General features: G+C 52.6%; 1 protein-coding gene across 7 annotated transcripts in view; it reads right to left on the reverse strand.

Annotated features, from left to right (window-relative positions):
* DYSF (dysferlin) overlaps positions 1-22,122 on the reverse strand; it is a 304,292-nt gene extending 282,170 nt beyond the window's left edge. For 4 of the 7 annotated variants that reach the window (XM_075128161.1, XM_075128162.1, XM_075128163.1 and 1 more), the window contains exon 1: positions 21,928-22,120. In XM_075128161.1, coding sequence (XP_074984262.1) covers positions 21,928-22,015 — 88 coding nt within the window. In that variant the 5' untranslated portion in view covers positions 22,016-22,120. Of the gene's footprint in view, positions 1-5,555; positions 5,682-21,927 lie in introns of those variants that run through there. The other 3 variants (XM_075128165.1, XM_075128164.1, XM_075128166.1) reach the window with 2 other exon arrangements.
* Between the last annotated feature and the right edge of the window lie 1,164 nt (positions 22,123-23,286).

Consider the following 23,286-nt stretch of genomic DNA (forward strand, 5'->3'; position numbering starts at 1 on the left):
GGCCCATGGTGCCCGTGCTCCAGGAATATTCAGGGCTCCACCAATGTTCGGGGCCAGGTCTCTCCCCTGGCCCCACCTGACACCCCCACGCGCCTCCTGGCCCCACCGGCCGCCCCCAGGCGATTTAAAAGGGCCCGGGGGCCCCCAGCCACCGCTACTGGCAAAGCAGCGGAGCTAAGGTGGGCTTCCCACCCGGCCTCGCTCTGCACCGCTCCCGGAAGCGGCTGGCACATCCCTGAGGCCCCGGGGGGGGGTGGGGAGGGGGGGTTCATGTCTCTGCAAGCTGCCCCCGCCCAGAGCGCCAACTCCACAGCTCCCATTGGCCGCCATGAACTGTGACCAATGGGAGCTGTGGGGGCGGGGCCTGCGGGCAGCGGCGCACAGAAACCTCCCGGCCCTTCCCGCCTAGGAGCTGCTGCCAGAGGGATGTGCCGGTTGCTTTTGGGAGCCACCTGAAGTAAGCGCCGCCTGGTCGGAGCCTGCACCCCTCACCCCTCCTGCACCCCAACCCCCTGCCCCAGCCTAGAGCCTGCACCCAGCACCCAAACTGCCTCCCAGAGCCCGACTCTGCACCCCCTCCTGCACCCAAATTCCCTCCCAGAGCCCATCCCCTCACCCCTTCTGCACCCCAACCCCCTGCCCCAGCCCACACCCAAACTGCCTCCCAGAGCCTGCACCCGGCACCCCCTCCTGCACCCCAATCCCCTCCCCCAACCCAAAGTCAGCACCCCGCACCCAAACTCCCTCCCAGAGCCCACACCCCTCACGCACTCCTCACCCCCTGCCCAGAGCCCACACCCTGCATCCAAACTCCCTCCCAGAGCCTGCACCCGGCACCCCCTCCTGCACCCCAACCCCCCTGCCCCAGCCCAGAGCCCACACCCCTCCCGCACTCAAATACCCTCCCAGAGCCTTCGACAGGTGTGTGGGAGGGGGGCAGGATTTGGACCCATTCTGGGCACCACCAAAAATTATACAAATTTTTTTTACAAATTTATACAAACTGCCGCCCCTGAAAATGCAGGGTGAGAAAGAATCGGATTGCTCTCTGCAAATACTTCAGGGAGGGAGAAGAGCTGCCAAAGCTAGAAGACCATGTTGGAAAAAGAACAAGTGGCCAGGAGTAAACTTCAGCCGGAAATTAGGTTTCTAACTCTCAGAGGAGGGAGGTTCCAGGACAGCTTCCCGCTGCACTGGGGCAAACCAGCGAACTAGTTTAAAGATGGAGCGTGAGAAGTTTATGAACCGAATGATAAGAGGGGGTTGCCTCTGAGAACAGGGGACTGGATGCTATGACCCAGGAGAGCCTTCCAGTCCCGTGCAGAATCCACCATGGCGCTAGGTACCTTCCATGGTTGATTACCCCCCCAGCCTTGTTTCCAGTTTGAGTTTGAAAAGCATGATCATCACCAAGACTCCACCAACCCCCTGGTGCATGCAGCCTTTAGCCCTAGTGATGGCATTTCTGGGTGCTAGTCAGTTTGTGCAAAGGGGAAAAGGAAAAGGAAAAGCCTTTCGCATGAGGCACAAAAACAATAGCAGTGACTCAAATGCCAAAGGCCTCCCAAAAGGTTTGCCTGATGGTTTTTCTTCCCCTCCTTCCGTCTGTTCGTCACACACAGCGTTCACTATGACTATATATGGTCACTGTAATTCCAAGCAGATTCACAGAATCCGAATGCATGTAAATCCCAGCGCTGCGATCCAGGCTTGTGAACCTGGTAGCCAGGCTTAGGGGTGGGCCAAAATTTAGGTTTTGTTGTTGTTTTAAAGAATTTTACAAAGATACTTTAATGGGCTGTTTGTTTTGCTTTTCAGAGAGCAATTCAGAGGAAACCTGACTTGGGGAGGGAGTGAATTGACACGTTCCCCTCTGATGTTTGCAAACCAAGACCCTGGCCCTGCAAGCCACATGCTTAACTTTTATGCACTTCAAGGCATCCCACTGAGTTCAGTGGAACTACTCACCAGTCATAAAGATCAACAAGTGTGAGTCTTTGCCAGACTGTGGCTCAAGACCTCACACCTGAAGCTGCTCTGCCTACATACGTGAGCCCAGGATGCAGAGTAACAGCCGTGTTAGTCTGTATTCGCAAAAAGAACAGGAGTACTTGTGGCACCTTAGAGACTAACCAATTTATTTGAGCATGAGCTTTCGTGAGCTACAGCTCACTTCATCGGATGCATACCGTGGAAACTGCAGCAGACTTTATATATACACAGAGAATATGAAACAATACCTCCTCCCACCCCACTGTCCTGCTGGTAATAGCTTATCTAAAGTGATCAACAGGTGGGCCATTTCCAGCACAAATCCAGGTTTTCTCACCCTCCAACCCCCCCACACAAATTCACTCTCCTGCTGGTGCTAGCCCATCCAAAGTGACAACTCTTTACATAATCAAGTCGGGCTATTTCCTGCACAAATCCAGGTTTTCTCACATCCCCCCCACCCCCATACACACACAAACTCACTCTCCTGCTGGTAATAGCTCATCCAAACTGACCACTCTCCAAGTTTAAATCCAAGTTAAACCAGAACATCTGGGGGGGGGGGTAGGAAAAAACAAGAGGAAACAGGCTACCTTGCATAATGACTTAGCCACTCCCAGTCTCTATTTAAGCCTAAATTAATAGTATCCAATTTGCAAATGAATTCCAATTCAGCAGTTTCTCGCTGGAGTCTGGATTTGAAGTTTTTTTGTTTTAAGATAGCGACCTTCATGTCTGTGATTGCGTGACCAGAGAGATTGAAGTGTTCTCCGACTGGTTTATGAATGTTATAATTCTTGACATCTGATTTGTGTCCATTTATTCTTTTACGTAGAGACTGTCCAGTTTGACCAATGTACATGGCAGAGGGGCATTGCTGGCACATGATGGCATATATCACATTGGTGGATGTGCAGGTGAACGAGCTGCAGTTTCCACGGTACACATCTGATGAAGTGAGCTGTGGCTCACGAAAGCTCATGCTCAAATAAATTGGTTAGTCTCTAAGGTGCCACAAGTACTCCTTTTCTTTTTGCGAATACAGACTAACACGGCTGTTCCTCTGGAGCCTCTGATAGTGTGGCTGATGTTATTAGGCCCAGGATGGGGGCCCAATACATTGCCGCCTTGGGCCAGTGCCCAAGCATACCTCTCAGCCTTGCGAGGACCTGCCTGAGCCCCAAAAGGAGAGACACACAGAAGTTACTCATTCAGGAAACTGAAATTGCTGTAGGATCTTTCCTTGAGCATAAATAACCGGCCCCCATTCAGGAAAACCTCCCTGTTCAGCAGGGCATTTAAGCGGGTGCTTAACTTTATACATGTGCTTAAGCCTCAGAGACGTCAAGCTCACTGCTCACATGCTTTCCTGAATCAGTATCTCTGCCTGTGTCTTAGTTTCATGCTTCCTTATTGCTGATGGAAGTTATTGCCACCATGAAAAGCGAAGTGGCACCAAATCTGCATGGAAGGCAGGTATGTTTGGGACTGATTGCAGAGACATTTGAGAGGCAGGCGCATGAGAGTCCCCAAGGGAAACTGACTAGAAACGAAATAGAAACAGGATAAATAATGAAAAGGTGGTTCCTAAAATTCTGCCTGTTTTAACCCAAATTTGAGTCCCAATCCTGCAAAGAGATCTGCCTCTGCAGATCCAGTAACAGCCTGGGGGACCTGTTAGCTCCCCACACCCAATGGGTTTTTGATCTTTAAAAACAAAATTAAATGTTGCCACTTTAAATATATTTCAAAAATAAAGAATCATCTACACTTTAATTAGGGACTCAGATATTAGGGCACTGGAGACCACAGACAGCAGTGGGAACAAAGACATACCTACATATACACAGCCATGCCATATTTACCTGTATGGCATGCAAAAATCCACTGGGACCTTTTATTACCGACCAGGGTTCCTAACTCCGTCTCTCCATTTCTACCACGACCTTAGCGGTAGTACCAAGCACCATGTACAAGAATGCAGAAAGTAGCCTGTAAAGCAGAATTCATGCCCGATCCTCAGCTGTCTAATTAGGAAGGTCTTGGGCCAGATCCTCAGCTGGTCTAAATCACCAGAGCTCTGCTGATTTCAATGAAGGTGATCTACAGCAGCGGCAGACCTGGCCCATAACTTTTCCCTTTGATGTTTATTCTGCGGGGGGTGGGGGGCTGTATTTGTGGCAGCCCTTCACCTGGGTTGATGAAGACGGCATCACCTCATCAGTGCCCTGAGCTTTCAGTAAAGTGACCATTTAACAACATAACCTGGGAAACTCTTCATCCTCCCCCACCTATACAGGGAAAACCTTTCCCCCCACACCCTGCCTACTAGCAAAAACTGCCCCGAGTTAGTAACACGCTTGATTCACGTAGGAAAAAGGCTTTTCTATAAACCTCCCCTCACCCACCGGCTAGCAACAGTTCAGGTAGATCGGCTTCTGGAATTGTAAACCCCCAACCCGAGTAAAACCACAAGCCACAGCTCGCATGCAACAAAACCCATGACTAGTGAAATCCTACTAGTTCATCAGCACATTGTGCGTATCCTGCCCGTACAGCCCCTTGCGTCTCCTATACTGGAAGCCCTCCAGATTCTGTCCCTTTAGCCCAGATCCATGTTGATGAACCCTTGTGCCCATGCAGACTGCAACTGAAGTCCATGGAGCTCTATGTGGGCACAAGGGGTCACCCATGAGACTCTGGCAGCATGACCTAGTGGATAGAGAACTAGGGGGCGAGGAGACCTGGGTTCTATTCCCAGCTCCTCTACCAGCCTGCTGGGTGACCTTGGGCAAGCCACTTTACCTGCCTGTGCCTCAGTTTTCCCATCTGTAAAATGGGGGTCAGGATACTGACCTCCTTTGTAAAACACTTTGAGATCTCTGACGCTAAGAGCTAGGTCTTATTATTACTTGTTGATTCAGCGCCCTGCACAATGGAGCTCCGGTCCCGCCCGGGGGCTGGGGGCATTCCAATAATAATCAGGGTTTTATCCAGGCTCACTGCCCGGGTATTGGAGCACTGCAGGGCCTAGACGCACACCAGACAGGAGCAGCCGGGCTGACAAATTTAAGATAAACCGACTTCAAAACATGAAAAGGTGCTGGGAGCCGAGGTGCCAAGGCAAGGAACGACAGGAAAACCCAGGGCAGGTGTCTCCAGCAGCGTCTCTCTGTCTGGATTCACACCCAGGATAGAGCATCTACACTGGGGGGGCTGCATGGAAACATCGGGGAGCAGGGGAGTAGAAACAGAAATCCCCTCCACAGAGACCGGTGCCTATCCGGGGTCGATCCGTCGGCTGCAGCCAGGGCCCCCGGACTCACACCGGCGCCCCCCGGGATCAGACCCGTCTCCTTGCCAGCGCCCCCGGGGGGCTGATCTCTGCCCAGGGCTGCTGCAACTTAACAAGAGCCTGCACCCAGGGAGACCAACAGCAGGGGAGGGGGCTGTTCCCCGGCTGCCCCCCCATAAAACCCCTCCCCTGTAAGAGCGGCCATGGGGGTCGGGTGCCCTGTCCCCCCCGCGCCCCGTGTAGCGGCGGGGACCCGGCACCCCCTCACCTCGGAAAGTCAGGCTGGCCACCGGGTCGCTCTGCTTGTCCCGCTTCTCCAGGTTGGGGAGGCTGGAGGCTCCGTGCAGCCGGCAGCGCAGCATGGCTCCGCCGGCCGGGGGCGCAGGACGGGGAGACCGAGCGCCGCGGCGGGGCGGCAGCGAGTGGGGCGCGGGACGAGCGGCTGCGGCGCCGGCCCCTGGAGCGCCTCGGGGCGGCCGGCCGGGAGGCTGCGGGCAGCCGGTCCCGCCAGCATCCGCACCGCCGGCGCGGGGCGCACGCAGCCGCTTGGGCCAGCAGGGGGCGCTGCTGAGAGCCGTGGGCGGGCCCTGGGAGCGGGGCTCAGCAGCACCTGCTGCCGGCCACGGACCAGCCCGGGGGCGACTTCCCTGCCTCCCCGGCTAGCAACCGGCCCGCGGCTACTTCCCTGCCTCCCCGGCTAGCAACCGGCCCGCGGCTACTTCCCTGCCTCCCTGGCTAGCAACCGGTCTGGCTGGCTAGTGGCTACCTCCCCGCCTAGCAACCGGTCTGGCCGGCCCGCGGCTACTTCCCTGCCTCCCCGGCTAGCAACCGGCCCGCGGCTACTTCCCTGCCTCCCTGGCTAGCAACCGGTCTGGCTGGCTAGTGGCTACCTCCCCGCCTCCCCGGCTAGCAACCGGTCTGGCCGGCCCGCGGCTACTTCCCTGCCTCCCCGGCTAGCAACTGCTCTGGCTGGCTAGTGGCTACCTCCCCGGCTAGCAACCGGTCTGGCCGGCCCGCGGCTACTTCCCTGCCTCCCCAGCTAGCGACCGCTTTGGCTGGCTAGTGGCTACCTCCCTGCCTCCCCAGCTAGCAACCGGCCCGCGGCTACTTCCCCACCTCCCCGGCTAGCAACCGGCCCGCGGCTACTTCCCCGCCTCCCCGGCTAGCAACCGGCCCGCGGCTACCTCCCCGGCTAGCAACCGGCCCGCGGCTACTTCCCTGCCTCCCCGGCTAGCAACCGGCCCGCGGCTACTTCCCTGCCTCCCTGGCTAGCAACCACTCTGGCTGGCTAGTGGCTACCTCCCCGCCTCCCCGGCTAGCAACCGGTCTGGCCGGCCCGCGGCTACTTCCCTGCCTCCCCGGCTAGCAACCGGCCCGCGGCTACTTCCCCGCCTCCCCGGCTAGCAACTGGCCCGCGGCTACCTCCCCGGCTAGCAACCGGCCCGCGGCTACTTCCCTGCCTCCCCGGCTAGCAACCGGCCCGCGGCTACTTCCCTGCCTCTCTGGCTAGCAACCGGTCTGGCTGGCTAGTGGCTACCTCCCCGCCTCCCCGGCTAGCAACCGGTCTGGCCGGCCCGCGGCTACTTCCCTGCCTCCCCAGCTAGCGACCGCTTTGGCTGGCTAGTGGCTACCTCCCTGCCTCCCCAGCTAGCAACCGGCCCGCGGCTGCCTCCCCGGCTAGCAACGGGTCCAGCCGGCCCGCGGCTACCTCCCCGTCTCCCCGGCTAGCAACGGGTCCGGCCGGCCCGCAGCTACCTCCCTGCCTCCCCGGCTAGCAACTGGTCTGGCTGGCTAGTAGCTACTTCACTGCCACCGTAGCTAGCAACCGGTCCAGGCAGTCTGTGGCTACTTAACTGCTACCCTGGCTAGCAACCGGTCCAGCCAGCTAGCAGTTACTTCACTGCTACCCTGGCTAGCAACTGTTCTGGCCAGCCTGCGGCTACGTCACTGCCACCCTAGCTAGCCGATCTGTGGCTACTTAACTGCCACCGTGGCTAGCAACCGGTCTGGCCGGCTAACGGCTACTTCAATGTCACCCTGGCTAGCAACCAGTCCGGCCAGCCAGCAGCTACTTCACGGCCACCCTGGCTAGCAACTGGTCTGGTTGGCCAGTGGCTACTTCACGGCCACCCTGGCTACCAACCGGTCCGGCCAGCCAGTGGCTACTTCACTGCCACCCTGGCTAGGAACTGGTCTGGCTGGCCAGTGCCTATAATACTGCAACCCTGTCTAGCAACAATCCAGTCATCCAGTGGCTATTTAATTGCCGCCCTGCCTAGCTACATCCAAAGAGCAACTATCTCCCATCAGTGCAATGTTCTTTAGCAATTCAGCTGCCTGGGGCTAGCAATAATTGCAATCTGTGGGCCTGATTCTACTATTCCTTCTGTGCATGGAACTCCCATTGACGCCAATAGGGGGTTCTGTGCATGGAAATCCTGCAGGATCTGTCCCCTTTCTAGCCACAATCCAACAGGCAGATTGCCTCACTAATTCAGGCTTTGTAGCTAACAAGGTGGACAAGCCGGTCAGGTCGCTGGCCTTCTCCTCATTTGATTTTCCTTTTGACAACTGAGCACAGAGCTTTAAAGAACATTAAAAAAGATGCACAATGGAGCGTGGGCACAGCCTAAGGAAGCAGTGGAAAGCCAAATGCTGATATAAGTCGTCTATTGAAGGTATTTTTAAGGTACCAATCAATCCCCTTTGACGTCTAAACCCCAGTAAGGATTAATAATCCTTGGCCCTTCTCTCGTCCATCCCAGGACCAAAGAGCACTTTGCGAACAACAAAACCTCACAGACTCTCTTCCCCAGGTGAGGCATCCAGCCACTTGGTGGAACTAATCTGACGCAAGGTGTGCGGCCAATAAGCGTAACATTCAGGTAGCCAGTGCCAGGTTTGCCAGTCTCAAGGATGAAAGTGAAAAACCTTCAGAGCTAAACTCCAGGGCTGCTACAGCTTGAGCTGAAGAGACTGTACCATGCTCCCCGCCTGTGGGTCAGGTGGGATACGTAGGTGACATTGACTAGTAGGTCACACAGACCAGGCCGCAGAGCCTCCAGATACACACGGAGATTGACTCCATGGCTCCAGACAGTCTTTGCACATGAATGAGAGATGCTAGGAAATAAGATAAGGGCTTCTTGTGGCACCTTAGAGACTAACCAATTTATTTGAGCACGAGCTTTCGTGAGCTACAGCTCACTTCATCGGATGCATACTGCGGAAAATACAGAAGATCTTTTTATACATGCAAACCTTGAAAAAGTGGGTGTTTATCACTACAAAGTGTTTTCTCTCCCCCCACCCCACACTCCTGCTGGTAATAGCTTATCTAAAGTGATCACTCTCCTTACAATGTGTATGATAATCAAGGTGGGCCATTTCCAGCACAAATCCAACAGGAGAGTGGGATGCACCCCAAAAACATCTTCTGTATTTTCCACTGAATGCATTCGATGAAGTGGGCTGTAGCTCACAGAAGCTTATGCTCAAATAAATTGGTTAGTCTCTAAGGTGCCACAAGTCCTCCTTTTCTTTTTGCGAATACAGACTGACACGGCTGCTACTCTGAAACCTAGGAAATAAGATGTCTCCTGATTTCCCGTGGGATGCTCTTCGCCCAGCAAGGACCGTATTGTGCTTTGCCTCAGTTTGGGTGGCCATGAGGAGTTAATGGGACGCAGCGCAGAAGAGTCTGCTAAGCGACTAGCCATGAATTTGGGATGAGAATGTTTCTAAGGGCTACCTGGCTCCCCCATTCCCACCGAGTGGTTTCTTGATCTTCTTTAAAGGGTTGTGTTCAGCTCCTGGGAGAGAGGCAAGCAAGGGGGAGGAACTGGGAGCAGCTGACAATCCGGCCATGGAGGAAGCGATGTTGAAATGCACTAGCCAGACGTACAGTTGCCTGAATTATTGCTAACAAGGGATAGCGAACGTGCATGGGCACCGTGAAAGGCCTATAGTCGAGAATGGCTTGAATTGCTAAAACACAGCCCCAGGACACCCCCTGCTGGGTGAGCGTGGGGTGTGTATTCCTGGCAGGATAAAACAATTTTTCCTGTAGCAAAATTCCCTCCAGTTCATGCAGTGCAAGTGATCTGTATGAACCAATCTGCCTGGATAATTAGTTACATCCCCCCAATCAAGATGGAACACCTCTCAAACATTAATTATTTACCCTCCTGTGTGGTCGGGATGTAGTAATACTTGGATGGTAAGCTCCTCCAGGAAATGGACGGTTGTTTTGTTCTGTGTTTGTACAGCACCTCGCACAATGGAGCCCTGATCTACCACTGGTCAAATAAATAATTATTAACTTCAATTTTCATATGGGGAAACTGAAGCAGAAAGAGATGTAGTACCCTGGCCAATGTTACAGAGACTCTACAAACCGGGAATTAAACTCATGAGTCCTAAGCCTTAACCATAAGGCCATGCTTCCACTCTAGTGTGGTCCTGAAAGCTGAACCTCCATAGGTCTCAATCCAATAGGCCTGGCTCCCTCTGATCAGCGATGCATGTAGCAATCAGGGGAGGATTTTACAGGGGGTGGGTGAAATTCTCCCCAATGCAGAGGGCCTAGAGAAGGGCCCTAACTCTCTAAAAATGGCACCAGTTGGGGCCACAACTGTCCTCTCCAACACACGCCAAGCCAATTTGCTACGTTTACAAGTCAGGAGCAGGCTTTTCTGGCGGCCGGCCCCACCAGGTCCCCTGGGGGTCTGAGAGCCGAGAGGGGAGCCTTCCATTCTCCCCCCCTCCCCCGGAATGAAAGGTGAAGCAGGCCCTCAGTGACACTTGCCCGTGTCTCTGCCTTCGATGGGGTGGCACAGCTGGAACTGACTGGAACGTAGCAAAGAATTGTGTTGCTGGTACACAAGAAGAACTAGATCCCGGCTCCCTCCCCAGTAGCTGGGCTGGCCTGGGAGAGCTAATGGATTGAACGCAGCAGAACTGGAATTAATTTGCAAACTGGACACCATTAAATTAGGCTTGAATAAAGACTGGGAGTGGATGGGTCATGACACAAAGTAAAAACTATTTCCCTATGCTAATTTTTTTCCCCTACAGTTACTCACACCTTGTCAACTGTTTGAAATGGGCCACCCTGATTATCACTACAAAAGGTTTTTTTTCCCTCCTGCTGATAATAGCCCACTTTAATTAATTGGTCTCATTACAGTTGGTATGGCAACCCCCATTTTTCATGTTCTCTGTGTATATATATATATCTTCCTACTGTATTTTCCACTGCATGCATCTGATGAAGTGGGTTTTAGCCCACGAAAGCTTATGCCCAAATAAATTTGTTAGTCTCTAAGGTGCCACAAGTACTCCTCGGTTTTTTTTGCTGATACAGACTAACACAGCTATCACTCTGAAACCTCTTTTGAACAAGAGTCAAGACAAGAAGGAATTTTTAGTCGAGTGGGTTTCCTAGAAATATTTGGGAGAAGGGGAATGCAAATACCCACCTCCAAATCCATACTTTTGAAACTACACCCTAAGGAGAAACCCACTGTCTACTAATTACTTATTGCCAGGACCAAAGACCCAATGAATGACAGACTTATTTCTAAGTGTGTTTGTTCTGAGCTCCTAGCTGTTATGAACTTGTGACCACAGACACATCCTTGTGTGGGGTTTGAAGGCTTGTTCACCTACCAGAGGCCTTGTGGGACTTGCGGTGATCTCTGGCACACTTATTAGCATGAGTGTTGGTTCGCTGATTGTTTTGTGTGTAATGCTCTTCCCTTAAGAATTAATGTGCTTGCTTAGGAAGAGCAGGGTGGTAACTTAACCGTGGGTATTTACGCTGTTTATAGCCTCTGAGGAAGGAAGGCAAAGCCGGCCTGCTGAGGCAGTCTGTGTCACTGGGGAATTCAGAGTGTAGGCAGGGAACTGTGCAGCCTGCAAAAACCCTAGGCAGGAGAGAAAGAGACATGGGTCTCTGGCCAGGAGAGGTGGCAGCTGGGAGACTGGAAGCCTAGAATGGGTGCACGGGCCGTACCGTGAAGGGGAAATACAGGTGCAGTCACCCTGAACTGTAACAGTAACCATTAAAACATGGCAACTAAATAGAGTCTTTATACTAAATCTCCTGGTTAGCGAAAAGGAGCAGTGTGATATGTTATATCCATACCCATTTATTTAAGCACTTATACAGCTCAACTTACATTACTTCAGATTCTTAATGTTTACATTCACTCTTATTTTAGGAAGGGGAGACGGATACATTTCTTATTGACTAGATGATGATTAATTATTTTACTTGTGATTTTCATCCGTCTCTCTGTGGCTGAAAACTCAAGGTCAAAGCCAAATGCGCAAAAGTAACATTTTAATTTTGTTTTATGAAATAAAATAACCTTAAATAGGCTGGTTTTCAAAAAGGTTTATCAAAATTTTATCAAAAATGCTGCTCCTGTGGGAAACGAACTGATTAATGAAACCCAGGAAGCATTAGCTGTAGTTAGTAAAATGAACTGATTATTTCTGAGCACTACAGGTGGGATCCACCAACCCCCAGATTTAGATCCACAAAGCTCCCACCAGACCCTGTAGGGTCCTCAACTCTCTCAGCAGCTAAGTTTTCAGGATAAAACTTCCCTCTGTACAGAGGTTTCTGCCTCTGGGCACGTACGCTGCTGCTCCCTTTCGGCATTGGGACCCCCATCTCTCGCCTAAGCCCAGAGCGATTCGTGAACCTGGGTGAGATGGGCAAGCGAACGCCTGTCCCTCCTGCAGGGTAGAGGCCGGCTACAAGCCTGGGTCCCATCCAAGCTCCCGGGGCTGGAGGAGGAAGGGGCACTGGTGGGGCCCCACTGTCTAACTTTTAGCCTAGCGGTTAGAGCACTCAGCTGGGATGTGGGAGCCCTGGGTTCTACTCCCTCTCGCTGAGCTCTGGGCTGTTCTGCTGTGGGGCTCCTTCGGTCTCTCCTCCTGAAGCTGTTCCGGTGTGGATAAATAATGAAAGAGGGACTGGTGCCGGAGCAGCCCACCTAAGCCCACCTCACCTCAGTCCCTGGAAAAATCATGGAGCAGGTCCTCAAAGAATCAATCCTGAAGCACTTGCATGAGAGGAAAGTGATCAGGAACAGCCAGCATGGATTCACCAAGGGAAGGTCATGCCTGACTAATCTAATCGCCTTTTATGATGAGATTACTGGTTCTGTGGATGAAGGGAAAGCAGTGGATGTATTGTTTCTTGACTTTAGCAAAGCTTTTGACACGATCTCCCACAGTATTCTTGTCAGCAAGTTAAGGAAGTATGGGCTGGATGAATGCACTATAAGGTGGGTAGAAAGCTGGCTAGATTGTCGGGCTCAACGGGTAGTGATCAATGGCTCCATGTCTAGTTGGCAGCTGGTATCAAGTGGAGTGCCCCAAGGGTCGGTCCTGGGGCCGGTTTTGTTCAATATCTTCATAAATGATCTGGAGGATGGTGTGGATTGCACTCTCAGCAAATTTGCGGATGATACTAAACTGGGAGGAGTGGTAGATACGCTGGAGGGGAGGGATAGGATACAGAAGGACCTAGACAAATTGGAGGATTGGGCCAAAAGAAATCTGATGAGGTTCAATAAGGATAAGTGCAGGGTCCTGCACTTAGGACGGAAGAACCCAATGCACAGCTACAGACTAGGGACCGAATGGCTAGGCAGCAGTTCTGCGGAAAAGGACCTAGGGGTGACAGTGGACGAGAAGCTGGATATGAGTCAGCAGTGTGCCCTTGTTGCCAAGAAGGCCAATGGCATTTTGGGATGTATAAGTAGGGGCATAGCGAGCAGATCGAGGGACGTGATCGTTCCCCTCTATTCGACATTGGTGAGGCCTCATCTGGAGTACTGTGTCCAGTTTTGGGCCCCACACTTCAAGAAGGATGTGGATAAATTGGAGAGAGTCCAGCAAAGGGCAACAAAAATGATTAGGGGTCTGGAACACATGAGTTATGAGGAGAGGCTGAGGGAGCTGGGATTGTTTAGCCTGCAGAAGAGAAGAATGAGGGGGGATTTGATAGCTGCTTTCAACTACCTGAAAGGGGGTTCCAAAGAGGATGGCTCTAGACTGTTCTCAATGGTAGCAGATGACAGAACGAGGAGTAATGGTCTCAAGTTGCAGTGGGGGAGGTTTAGATTGGATATTAGGAAAAACTTTTTCACTAAGAGGGTGGTGAAACACTGGAATGTGTTACCTAGGGAGGTGGTAGAATCTCCTTCCTTAGAGGTTTTTAAGGTCAGGCTTGACAAAGCGCTGGCTGGGATGATTTAACTGGGAATTGGTCCTGCTTTGAGCAGGGGGTTGGACTAGATGACCTCCTGAGGTCCCTTCCAACCCTGATATTCTATGATTCTATGAACTGCACTGATAAGAGTATACTTGGGTTTCTCCAGGACACTTGACTTAGTGCCATAGATTTGTTAATTCCAGGGCCAAAGGGGGACCACTGTGATCACCTAGTCTGACCCCCTGCACAGCACGGGCCACAGGACTCCCCTGAATTAGTTCCTGCTTGAGTTAGAGATGATCTTATAGAAAATCATCTAGTCTTGATTTTAAAATTGCCCCTGATGGAGAATCCCCCATGGCCCTTGGTAAGTTGTTCCAGTGGTTCATTACCCACACTGCTATCAATGTGCACCCTTATTGCCAGTCTCAGTTTGTCTAGCTCCAACTTCAAGCCCCGTTGCTCCGAATGAAATATTTGCATGATATGGAGTTAACAGGGAACGCACTGGATGGATTAAAAACCGGCTCGCTTATGGATTGCGGAATGTAGCTGTTAATGGGAAAAGATCAAAGAGGAGGGCTGTTTTCAGAGGGGTCCCCAGGAACTGGTTCTTGGTCCGATGCTGCTGGATATTTTTATCAACGACCTGTGTCTATCTACCACATGCGCAGGGAACTGAAGCAGGGCACAGGGCCTCACCCGTGGCGCCTGGGTGTCAGGAGAGCTGCCATAGCCATACCAGATCCTCTTTACCTCCTAGCAGGAGCTAGGTCAGCCAGACGGGTGTTTCCCCCTCCCCCTTACACCTCCCTCCACAAGTTCCCTTCCCTGCTCATCCTCCTCTAGTCACCCAGAGCAGAGGAAGGTGATGAGACACCCTTTGAACTGCAGCATTGTGTAATTTTCCGGCAGGCGATAACGGAGAAACGTTGTTTCCACAACATCCACATTTTCCATGAAGAATGTGCAGCAGGCTGGCTGGACACCCCCCAGGTGTGGCAGGAAGCATTGTCCAGTGGTTCAGGAGGCGGCTGGGAGTCAGGATTTTGGGTACTGCCATTCCCTTGCTGTGTGATGCTGGGCAAATCATTTCCTCTCTCTCAGTCTCAGTTTTCCCCATCTGAGCATACAGATCCACTCCACAGGCTTTATTAGGGAGGGTTAAATCATGAGTAGGGCCCTACCACATTCACAGTCCACTTCGTTCAATTTTACAGCCAGAGGGTTTTTTAATTGGTCAATTTCACGTTTTCAGATTAAACATCTGAAATTTCAAGGTGGTGTAACCGTGGGGACCCAGAGATGGGTCTGAGCTCCTTCCCCCTCCGAGAGCGGCTGTGTAGGGGAAGGACAAGTCCTGTCCCTCGCCAGCCTGGCTGGGACTCCCAGCTAACTGCCCACTGGCTAGGGTGCTCCCAGCAGCCTGGGGAGATCAGATTTCGCGGGGAAGGGCTTATTTCATGGTCCATGACAGGTTTTTCACGGCTGGGCAGTGAAATTGGTAGGGCCTGGTCATTAGTATTTACAAAGCGAGCCACGTAACCCACACTAATATGTCGTGGTTCTCTGCCCCCTTCTAGTGGATACAGCGGTTATGAGTCTTGAGTGTCTGCAATTAACAGATCTGGTCCGTCAGCTCAAACTACAGTGGCTTGTAACATCTACATCTAAATGCCCCAGCTTTGGTACCCCCAGGCATCAGATACTCGAGAAAAGCAAAATTATTAGTTTTTCCTCATTAGTGTTGCAAGATCCTTTGGCAAAAGGTAAATCAGCATTTGTAGTACTTGAATGCCAAGTGATAGTCCCTACCCAAGAATCAGCTGTACAGGGGGGCCATATAGCCAGGAAATCCCCTGCGGTTTCTGCCAGGATCACAAGGATGAAAGTCCATTTTCCTGCAGCAGAGCGGTCAGTAGCCAAAGAACCCTGCAGGTCAGAGCCTGGCACAGAACCATGGAATAGAGACGCTCAATAATTTTCTGTTGATTCTTTGGGTTTTGATGGAAAATGGAGGGTTTTTTACTAAATGGAAATTTTCAAAGAGAAAACAGTCTATTTTTGTCTGAACTGTTCAGGTTTCTTTTTTTCAATTATTTATTTTGCTAACAATACTTGAGGGAATTTAAACATTTTCCATTTTTTGACAAACACACAAACATTTGCACTGTTTGTTTTTGTTTTTAAACCTTTGTCACGGATGTTTTTCATGGGTGAGAACACTGGTCCCCGACCAGCCCCACAGCGCAGCCCCCTCAGGACCTGTGTCAGCTGCAAGAGGGGCTGGGCTCGCCCCAGGGCTTGGGTGTCTCCACCCTCTGCGCCTGTCTGGAAAGCGTCCGGACGCTGCTGGCTGTTTGTATCCTATCCCCTGGCACCTGAGCTCAGCATTGGCAGGCCACAGAGGGGGAAATAAAAGAGAGGGAGAGAAAGTAAGAACGCGAGAGGGAGCGTGCACAAGCAAAGTGTGCCTGGAGGCAGGAATCTCCGGCCTGATTTTCGGAAGTGATCCCCACGCCCCACTGAGATGGGCAGCCATGAGCGCTCAGCACCTCTGATAATCAGACTCTTCTTGTACAAGATACACACTTTGCAACATCACCAGGAAGAGCAGAGTGGGGAAGGATCTGTTAGCTCCCCCGGTCCCTCTCCTGGCCAGGGCAGAATTGTCTCCTATTAAGCGTTTACTGCACTTGGGTTTCAAGCATCCCAAGTGATGGGTTCCTGTCTGCTCCCCTTTGAGACATGAATCCACACTCCACTGTCCAGAAGGCACTGCTGATATTCACTCTCAGTTTGCCCCTTCTTAATTCCATGCCATTACTGCTCCAGTGCCTTCTAAGGAGGGAAAATATCCCTTCCCTCCTTGGTGTTTGTCCGTCTGAGCCGTGGACGCTGGTCTCGCATCCCCGCCCCCTTTGGCGTGGTTCAGCCAATCATTACAGATTCAGCTCTTCCAGGTTTGCCTCATCCCTACCCTCAGCCTCCTTGGCTATTTTATGGCTCAGCTGTGGGGGGAGGATCTGGTGGTTAGCGCATTAGCCTGGTACTTTAAACACTGGCATGCGATTCCCCAGGCTGCTATAGGTGGCCTGGGGGACCTTGTGCCAGTCGGTTGGTCTCTCCGTGACTCAGTTTCTCTAGGTGTATAGTGGGGAGGATAGCCTTTCCCTGCTTCACAGGGGCAGAGGGTGAGGATAAATACACGAAAGCCTGCTGAGATACCCCAGTCACAGGGGCCGGGTCAGACAGACATCTCTGATCTCCCTCCACTCGGTCAGGATTTTTCTGCTGATGGGAAGCCCAGAGCTGAACCCTCAGATTCCAGGCGTGCGGGTCTCAGTGTCACGGCTTTCCAGATTCCTCCTTCATTCACCCCGAGCCTCTCCTGTGGGGCCTGCTCCCCTGCCCAGGGACTGGCTGCAGTTTTCCAGCTTGAACCTCCTGGTCATTTTCTGCTGGAGTCCCTGGTCTCTGCAGGCCCCTTTGGTTTATTTCATAGATTCATAGATACTAAGGTCAGAAGGGACCATTATGATCATCTAGTCTGACCTCCTGCACAATGCAGGCCACAGAATCTCACCCACCCACTCCTGCGAAAAACCTCTCACCTATGCCTGAGATATTGAAGTCCTCAACTTGTGGTTTAAAGACTTCAAGGAGCAGAGAATCCTCCAGCAAGTGACCCGTGCCTCATGCTACAGAGGAAGGCAAAAAACCCCCAGGGCTCTGTTCTCTGTCCTCGGTCGCAACTCCTCCGAGTGCAGCCTCATCTGCATATCTTAGTAAAGTGCCATTACTCCCTTTTCCAGATCCTCAGTGAAGACGGTACCTAAGGCCACACCTGACCCCGGTCGCCGCCCTCTACTAGGCGTCTTCCTCCAACTACGGACAACGCTGGCTGCCCGGACCCCTGCTCACCGCCAGTTCTCAAAGCCACAGGCTGCGGCTCGGCCTGAAGCCCTGCCTCTCTGAGGATTTGCAGGGGTAGAACAGCATCCGTGCAGTTCGGCCAGTACAGCCCCCTAATGCAGACCTGCTGCACGGATGGAAAGCAGGGTTTCCGCTGTGCAATTTGCTCTGGTCAATGGCTGGATGAAGCCACGCTGGTATGCGCCTCGCTTTACATCAGCGCATCAGGTCACACGAGGGTCCTGAATCTGTTTCTCTAAAGCAGCCGGGGCTGAAGGCACTTTGCAGTCAGTTTCTCATGTCAGCGTTCAGGAGGCAAATAGAGCTGGTCGGAACATTGCAGGGGTCTCTGAATGGGTGAGGAAACACTCTGCCATGACTCACGCAAAGCGGAGACGTGCACCCGGGTCTCCATCCACCCCAGCCGCTGCTCTAACCACTAGGCCACTGCGTCCTGAATCAAACCCCTCCGCTTTTCTGCGCAAAGGGGTCGTTTCAACACAGTTCAGTTGTCACAAAAACGTTCAAAAGCATTTGGGTTTGCTCCAGTGTAGAAAGACACGACCTCTGAAATCCCACTCAGCTCCCCACAGCTGCACATCTTACACCCAGGCCCCATCTGCACCCCTCTGGCAAGGGAAAGGGGCCTTCCTAAAGTAGTCATTGGTGGCACTTCCTCCCGCCTCTAGCCCTTTAGTACGAGGAGAGTCATGCAAAGGGGGCCTAGTATAAACGAGCAACCTCTAGCAGAGAGAGCAGCCCTGTGCCAGCAGTCGTGAAGCACGGCCTCGAGCTGGGGAAGCCACAGGTTCCAACAGCAGGAGCCCAGGCGGCTTCGGTCCAGGACACCAACCTCTGCCGGAGACACATGCAGCCCCTGGCAAGAAAGGCTTCCTGAACAGTAACTGGGGTGAGACACTGTTAGTAAAACAAAGCTCATTTCCAAGTATCTGGATCCTTCCCTCCCTTCCTGGATCTGGATCCTTCCCTCCCTTCCTGCGACCACGAATCTGCGGGCCACTGGGAAGTCAGCCAGCCAGGGTACAGCAGACATGCATTCCAGGTCTGTACAATTTTTTACATTCCATGATGCGGTTCAACCCAAAGGATCCCAAAGTGATTTGCAAGCAAACTGCTCTACTCCTCGTATCCCAGGGATCGCTTCTGCCATCGCTGCTCAGATGTCCAGCCCCTGCTTAGCTGTAAACTTTGGTCCGCCACTGAAGTGCAACTGTCTCTGGGGTAGAACACACAATGTTACTATGCATCAGAAGGTGAAGAAAAGTACTAGTGATGTTGCGGAGGAAATTTGGGTACCAGAATATAGTTATCCACAGTGTGTTGTGGTCAAGAAACCAAGACTTATCCTGCTATTCTTATGAAAAGTACCGTAGGACTTGCAATGATCACAAGTGGCCAGGATCTCTGCTTCATGTCTCATCCAAAATACAGCCCCTCAGCGTTGATCATCTAAGGAGCTTAAATGGCCCCAGTACTGTAGTATGTCAACACCTCAGATCTTTAACTCCCAAGATCCCTGGGAGATAGGGGAGTGCTTGCACTCCCATTGCACAGAGAGACTCAGGTCACACAGCGAGTCTGTCGTAGAACCAGGACTCGAACCCAGACCGGCACTAACCACATCCTTCCTCCCTCGGAGATAACAGTGGCCCCCCTACAGTCTCATCTACAGCCTTCCCTGCAGAGCGCTGCCTCTTAGCACTGCGCTCAGCGCTGACTTTGAGGGGAGAGCGCCCCGTGCTGAGCACCCACGCTGCTCTCTGCGGCACATCGGTGTTCCTTCGGCCGCTCCCAACCACGCACTGGCCTGGGCTGTCCCTTCCCTGCTCAGCTGTAAGCTCTGATGGGCTCCCCTCCCAGGGTGGGGTGGCTGCAGGACACAGAAAGGGCTTGCGGGGAGGGGGTGGGGGGTTGTGAGCTGCTAGCTCATCCTTGAAGCCCCACTAACAATTGCTGGGTCCTGAGGCGAGCAAGAAAGCAGGGAAAACGTGTCCCCAACACCCACGAGCCACCTGGGCCCCTCCTGTTCCAGGAGAACTAAAATAAATGTCCTGACTGAGGCACATTTCTCTGTGCTGGCAGAAAGCTCCAAACGCCACAGCTGGGAAGAGGTTGAAGGCTAGGCCGCAGTACAGGCCTGTGTCATTCAGTGCTGAGAGAGAGAAACAAACGCCGCAGGACGGAGTCCAGGACAGGCTCTGCCAGGCAAATGAAACTGCCGAAGCTTCCCGAGTGCAGGGGAAGAGCAAGTCCTGTCCCTCCCCAGCACCGTGGGGGAGATCAGACCCACTTCCACCTCCAGCGACCTGCAGCGACTGCAGGAAGCTCCGGGGGTGCTGAAGGCAGCGCAGGAGTGACGGTGGCAATCCAGTGACCCCCCCCCCCAACAGCCTTGTGACTCCCCCTACGACCCCCTTTTGGATCAGGACCCCCCCAGTTACAACACCCTGAAATTTCAGATATAAACATCTGAAATGTGAAACTGACTAATTTTCATAGCCTATGGCGTTGAAATTGACCAGAATGGAGGGTGAATTTGGTGGGGCCCTACCCATCTGGCAGGGGGCTGCCAGACCACTAGTTCTTCCACTACGCCCTCGCAGCACTAAGATCAGATCCTCTCTAGCCATATTCCCTATGGATCTGCCCCAGCAGTCACCAGCCTTCCAGCCAGAGACAGGCTGGGACTCCCTGTCACCACTCCTGAGCATCATGCCCTGTGTTCTGCCCCCAGATGCCGGGAGCTCTGCAGGCACTGAGGCCCGACAGGGAGGTAGGAGCTTCTTGGATCGTGTGTGCACTGAATGCACATTGGCACAGTGCTCACTGCCCAAACTCCTACCTCCTGTCCCAGCATGCAGTCGGCCCGGTATAAAGCCCTGGCTGGGTTCTCCAGACAGAGGGGTGTCTCTTCTTTGGTCGTAGCCATCTCCCAGGTACCTTGCACTCCCACAGTGCCCTCCCTCCGAGGGGCTCAATGCACTTTGCAAACGTTAGCATGGTCTCCCAACCCCATGGAGGCTGGAGGAAACCTCTCCCAATTAACAGAAGGGAAACTGAGGCACGGAGACAGTGGAATGACCTGCCTGTGGTCACAAAGTGAGTCACTTGCATAGGTGAAAGATAAACCCAGGTCCCCACTTCCCAGGCTTTAACCACTCGGCTATGCCTTCTATCTAATTGCTCTCTCTCTGCAATCCTACCAGGAAGTCTCCCATGTGTGCTTTGCTGTAGTGATTCAAACTCATTAGAAGTGAAATTCACCCCCGTGCTGGGGCCCTGGCCCCACTTAAGTCCCTGGTGGAACCTATCTGGCTGCAGGATCTGTGTGCAAGGTCAGTTTCCCCCTATCAGAATCAAGTGGATCAATTCTCAGGAGCAGAGACTTTTCACTGGGCCAAGGAGGGCCGTGCAGCCACAAAGAGGGGGTTATAAATAGCGTGAAATGATCTGGAGGCTTTACCAGCTGCTGTTTTCTTGCATCGTCATCGACTCGGTTCTAGCAGAGACGCTGGGACCGGGGGGCTGTGCAGAGGCCTGGCGAGAAGGCTCAGAAACACAGTGGGAATAAGTGGGCTGAGGCACAGGGCAATTTGAACGCAACATGGGAAGACCCAGAACGATTTTAGACATGCAGGTCCCTTCTGTGCACTCAAGGGTTAAAAGAAAGAGAGGTACAGTAACTTGATCTGGAAACCACAGGCGTGTGTCTCTGCAGCCTGGAAAAATCCCCAGGATAGACCGTTAGCTCAAAGCCCAGGATTTTCCCTCCCTGTTAGGGCATGATCCCAAGAGGTGCTCGGTTCTCACTGAAGCCAACAGAAGCACTCAGCATCTCCCAGGATTGGGCCCTTGAAGCTTCGAGACACAATATTCTACAGCTAGGGAACAGAGTGAACCCCCATCCAAGCCACAGGCGCCTGGGAGAACCTCCATCCATCAATCAGTTCTAATATGTATCCTTCACAGGATGCAACCTTAATTCTTCAACGTCCAGAAACCTGCCGCCGGGTTCTGCTCTCAGACACGCCCATGCCTCTGCTAACCTCTGTGGATTTACTCCAGTCTAAAGCAGGACCTGGTCCCAGGGTTCTGCTCCCCTCTCTGCCCCAGAATGAGCCTCCTGGGGCAATTCAGGCTGCTTTTCTGCACCTCGATTTCCCGCTTGTAAAATGGGGACAATGGCACCAGAGGGGTTTGTGGGCTTTCATTCATCAGGGCCTGGGGAGCCATGGGTGGGCGGGGCCAGAGAATGACCAGAAAGAAGGGGCAACATGATTCTTCTGTCCAACAATGAAGCTTTCCCCTTCGGTTTTAAATGCTTGTTTCCTCCCAAGGGAAGCAGGAGGGGAGAGGTTCCGTGTTATTCCCCAACTGGCAGTGCCAGCTGCAGAATGCTCCTCCCCTGCTTCGCCAACACTCAATCCCTTCCTCCCGTTCATGGTGCCTCCTGCTATCTCAGGGCTCTTACCTTCAAACACCACAGAACAGTAAGAGTCACTGATGTCTGTATCCGGTGTCTGGACATTTTCAGCATGGAGAACGAAAACCCTGAGCATTCCTTCAGCCGGGGATGGGCTTGCCTGCTTCACTCTGGGATGGTTTATGTCCCTGCAGCCAGCCCTGTCTCCCTTCTGTTCCCTCAGCCATATGAGTGGCTGGCACATTTATACTTGTCAGACGGACAGCGAAGCAGCTCTTAAAGGGGAAGGGACCCATTTGAATTCAGAGTGTATAAAGAAGGACCCTCCTGCTCAAAGGAGATGCCAATCAGTAACTTGTTAGTTCAATAAACTCTTTGGGGCAGGAACTGTGTCTGCCTTGGGGTGTTTATTGCAGTTCCCAGGTTTGGTTAGACATATTCCTGAAGGTTTCAGCCTATGGCATAATCTTTAATTAAAGTAATCTTTCATTTAATTCAACCTTTCCAGGTGACTGTACCCCTTTCAGGAGGCTGATTTGTCTTGCACACCCCCCAAGTTTCACCTCCCTTAAAAACGACTTGCTTACAAAATCAGACATAAAAATATAAGTGTCCCAGCCACACTAGTACTGAAAAATGCGGACTTTCTCATTTTTACCATCGAATTATAAGATAAACCACTTGGAATATAAATCTTGTACTTACATGTCAGTGTATTCTATATAGAGCAGGATAAGCAAGTCATTGTCTGTGTGAAATTTTAGTTGGTACTGACTTCATTAGTGCATTTCATGCAGCCCATTGTAAAACTAAGCAAACATCTAGACGAGTTGATGTACCCCCTGGAAGAGATCTGTGTATCTCCAGGGGTATGTGTACCCCTGGTTGAGAATCACTGAATTAAAGGTTGATCTTTAATTCCTGGAGACTCCAGGACAATCCAGGAGGGTTGGCAGCCCTAGTGTTTATACTGCGTTTAGCGCCAGGGGCCTCTGGAAGTTACTGCAAGGCGTGGGGTATCTGGAAGTGATGGCAATACAGCTGATGACGAATAGGAATATTCCCAACAGATCCGCTGTCAGACATTTGGGGACGCGCGTTTTGAGCGGTGCACTCTGCTGGTGATCCGATGGCACACGGTCCCAGCCCGCTCCCTGACTTCCAGCAATTTCCTCACACTGCTCTGAACTCCGCCGGCGCTGGCTGGCTGAGGACCCCCAAAGCTTTTAATGTCCAGGAGAGTCTGACACCGCACACGATGCAAGCGAGGTGCTTGCTACAGTCTCCACTTTGCAGCTAGGGAAACCGAGGCACAGAGCGGTGAAGAGATGTGCCCAAGGTGACCACAGTGGCAGAGTCAGGGACAGAAACCAGCTCCCCTGCCTCTGACCATTCTTCTTTCTCCAC

This window comes from Caretta caretta, chromosome 4 (assembly GCF_965140235.1).
Source record: "Caretta caretta isolate rCarCar2 chromosome 4, rCarCar1.hap1, whole genome shotgun sequence".
NCBI classification, from domain to species: Eukaryota; Metazoa; Chordata; order Testudines; family Cheloniidae; genus Caretta; species Caretta caretta.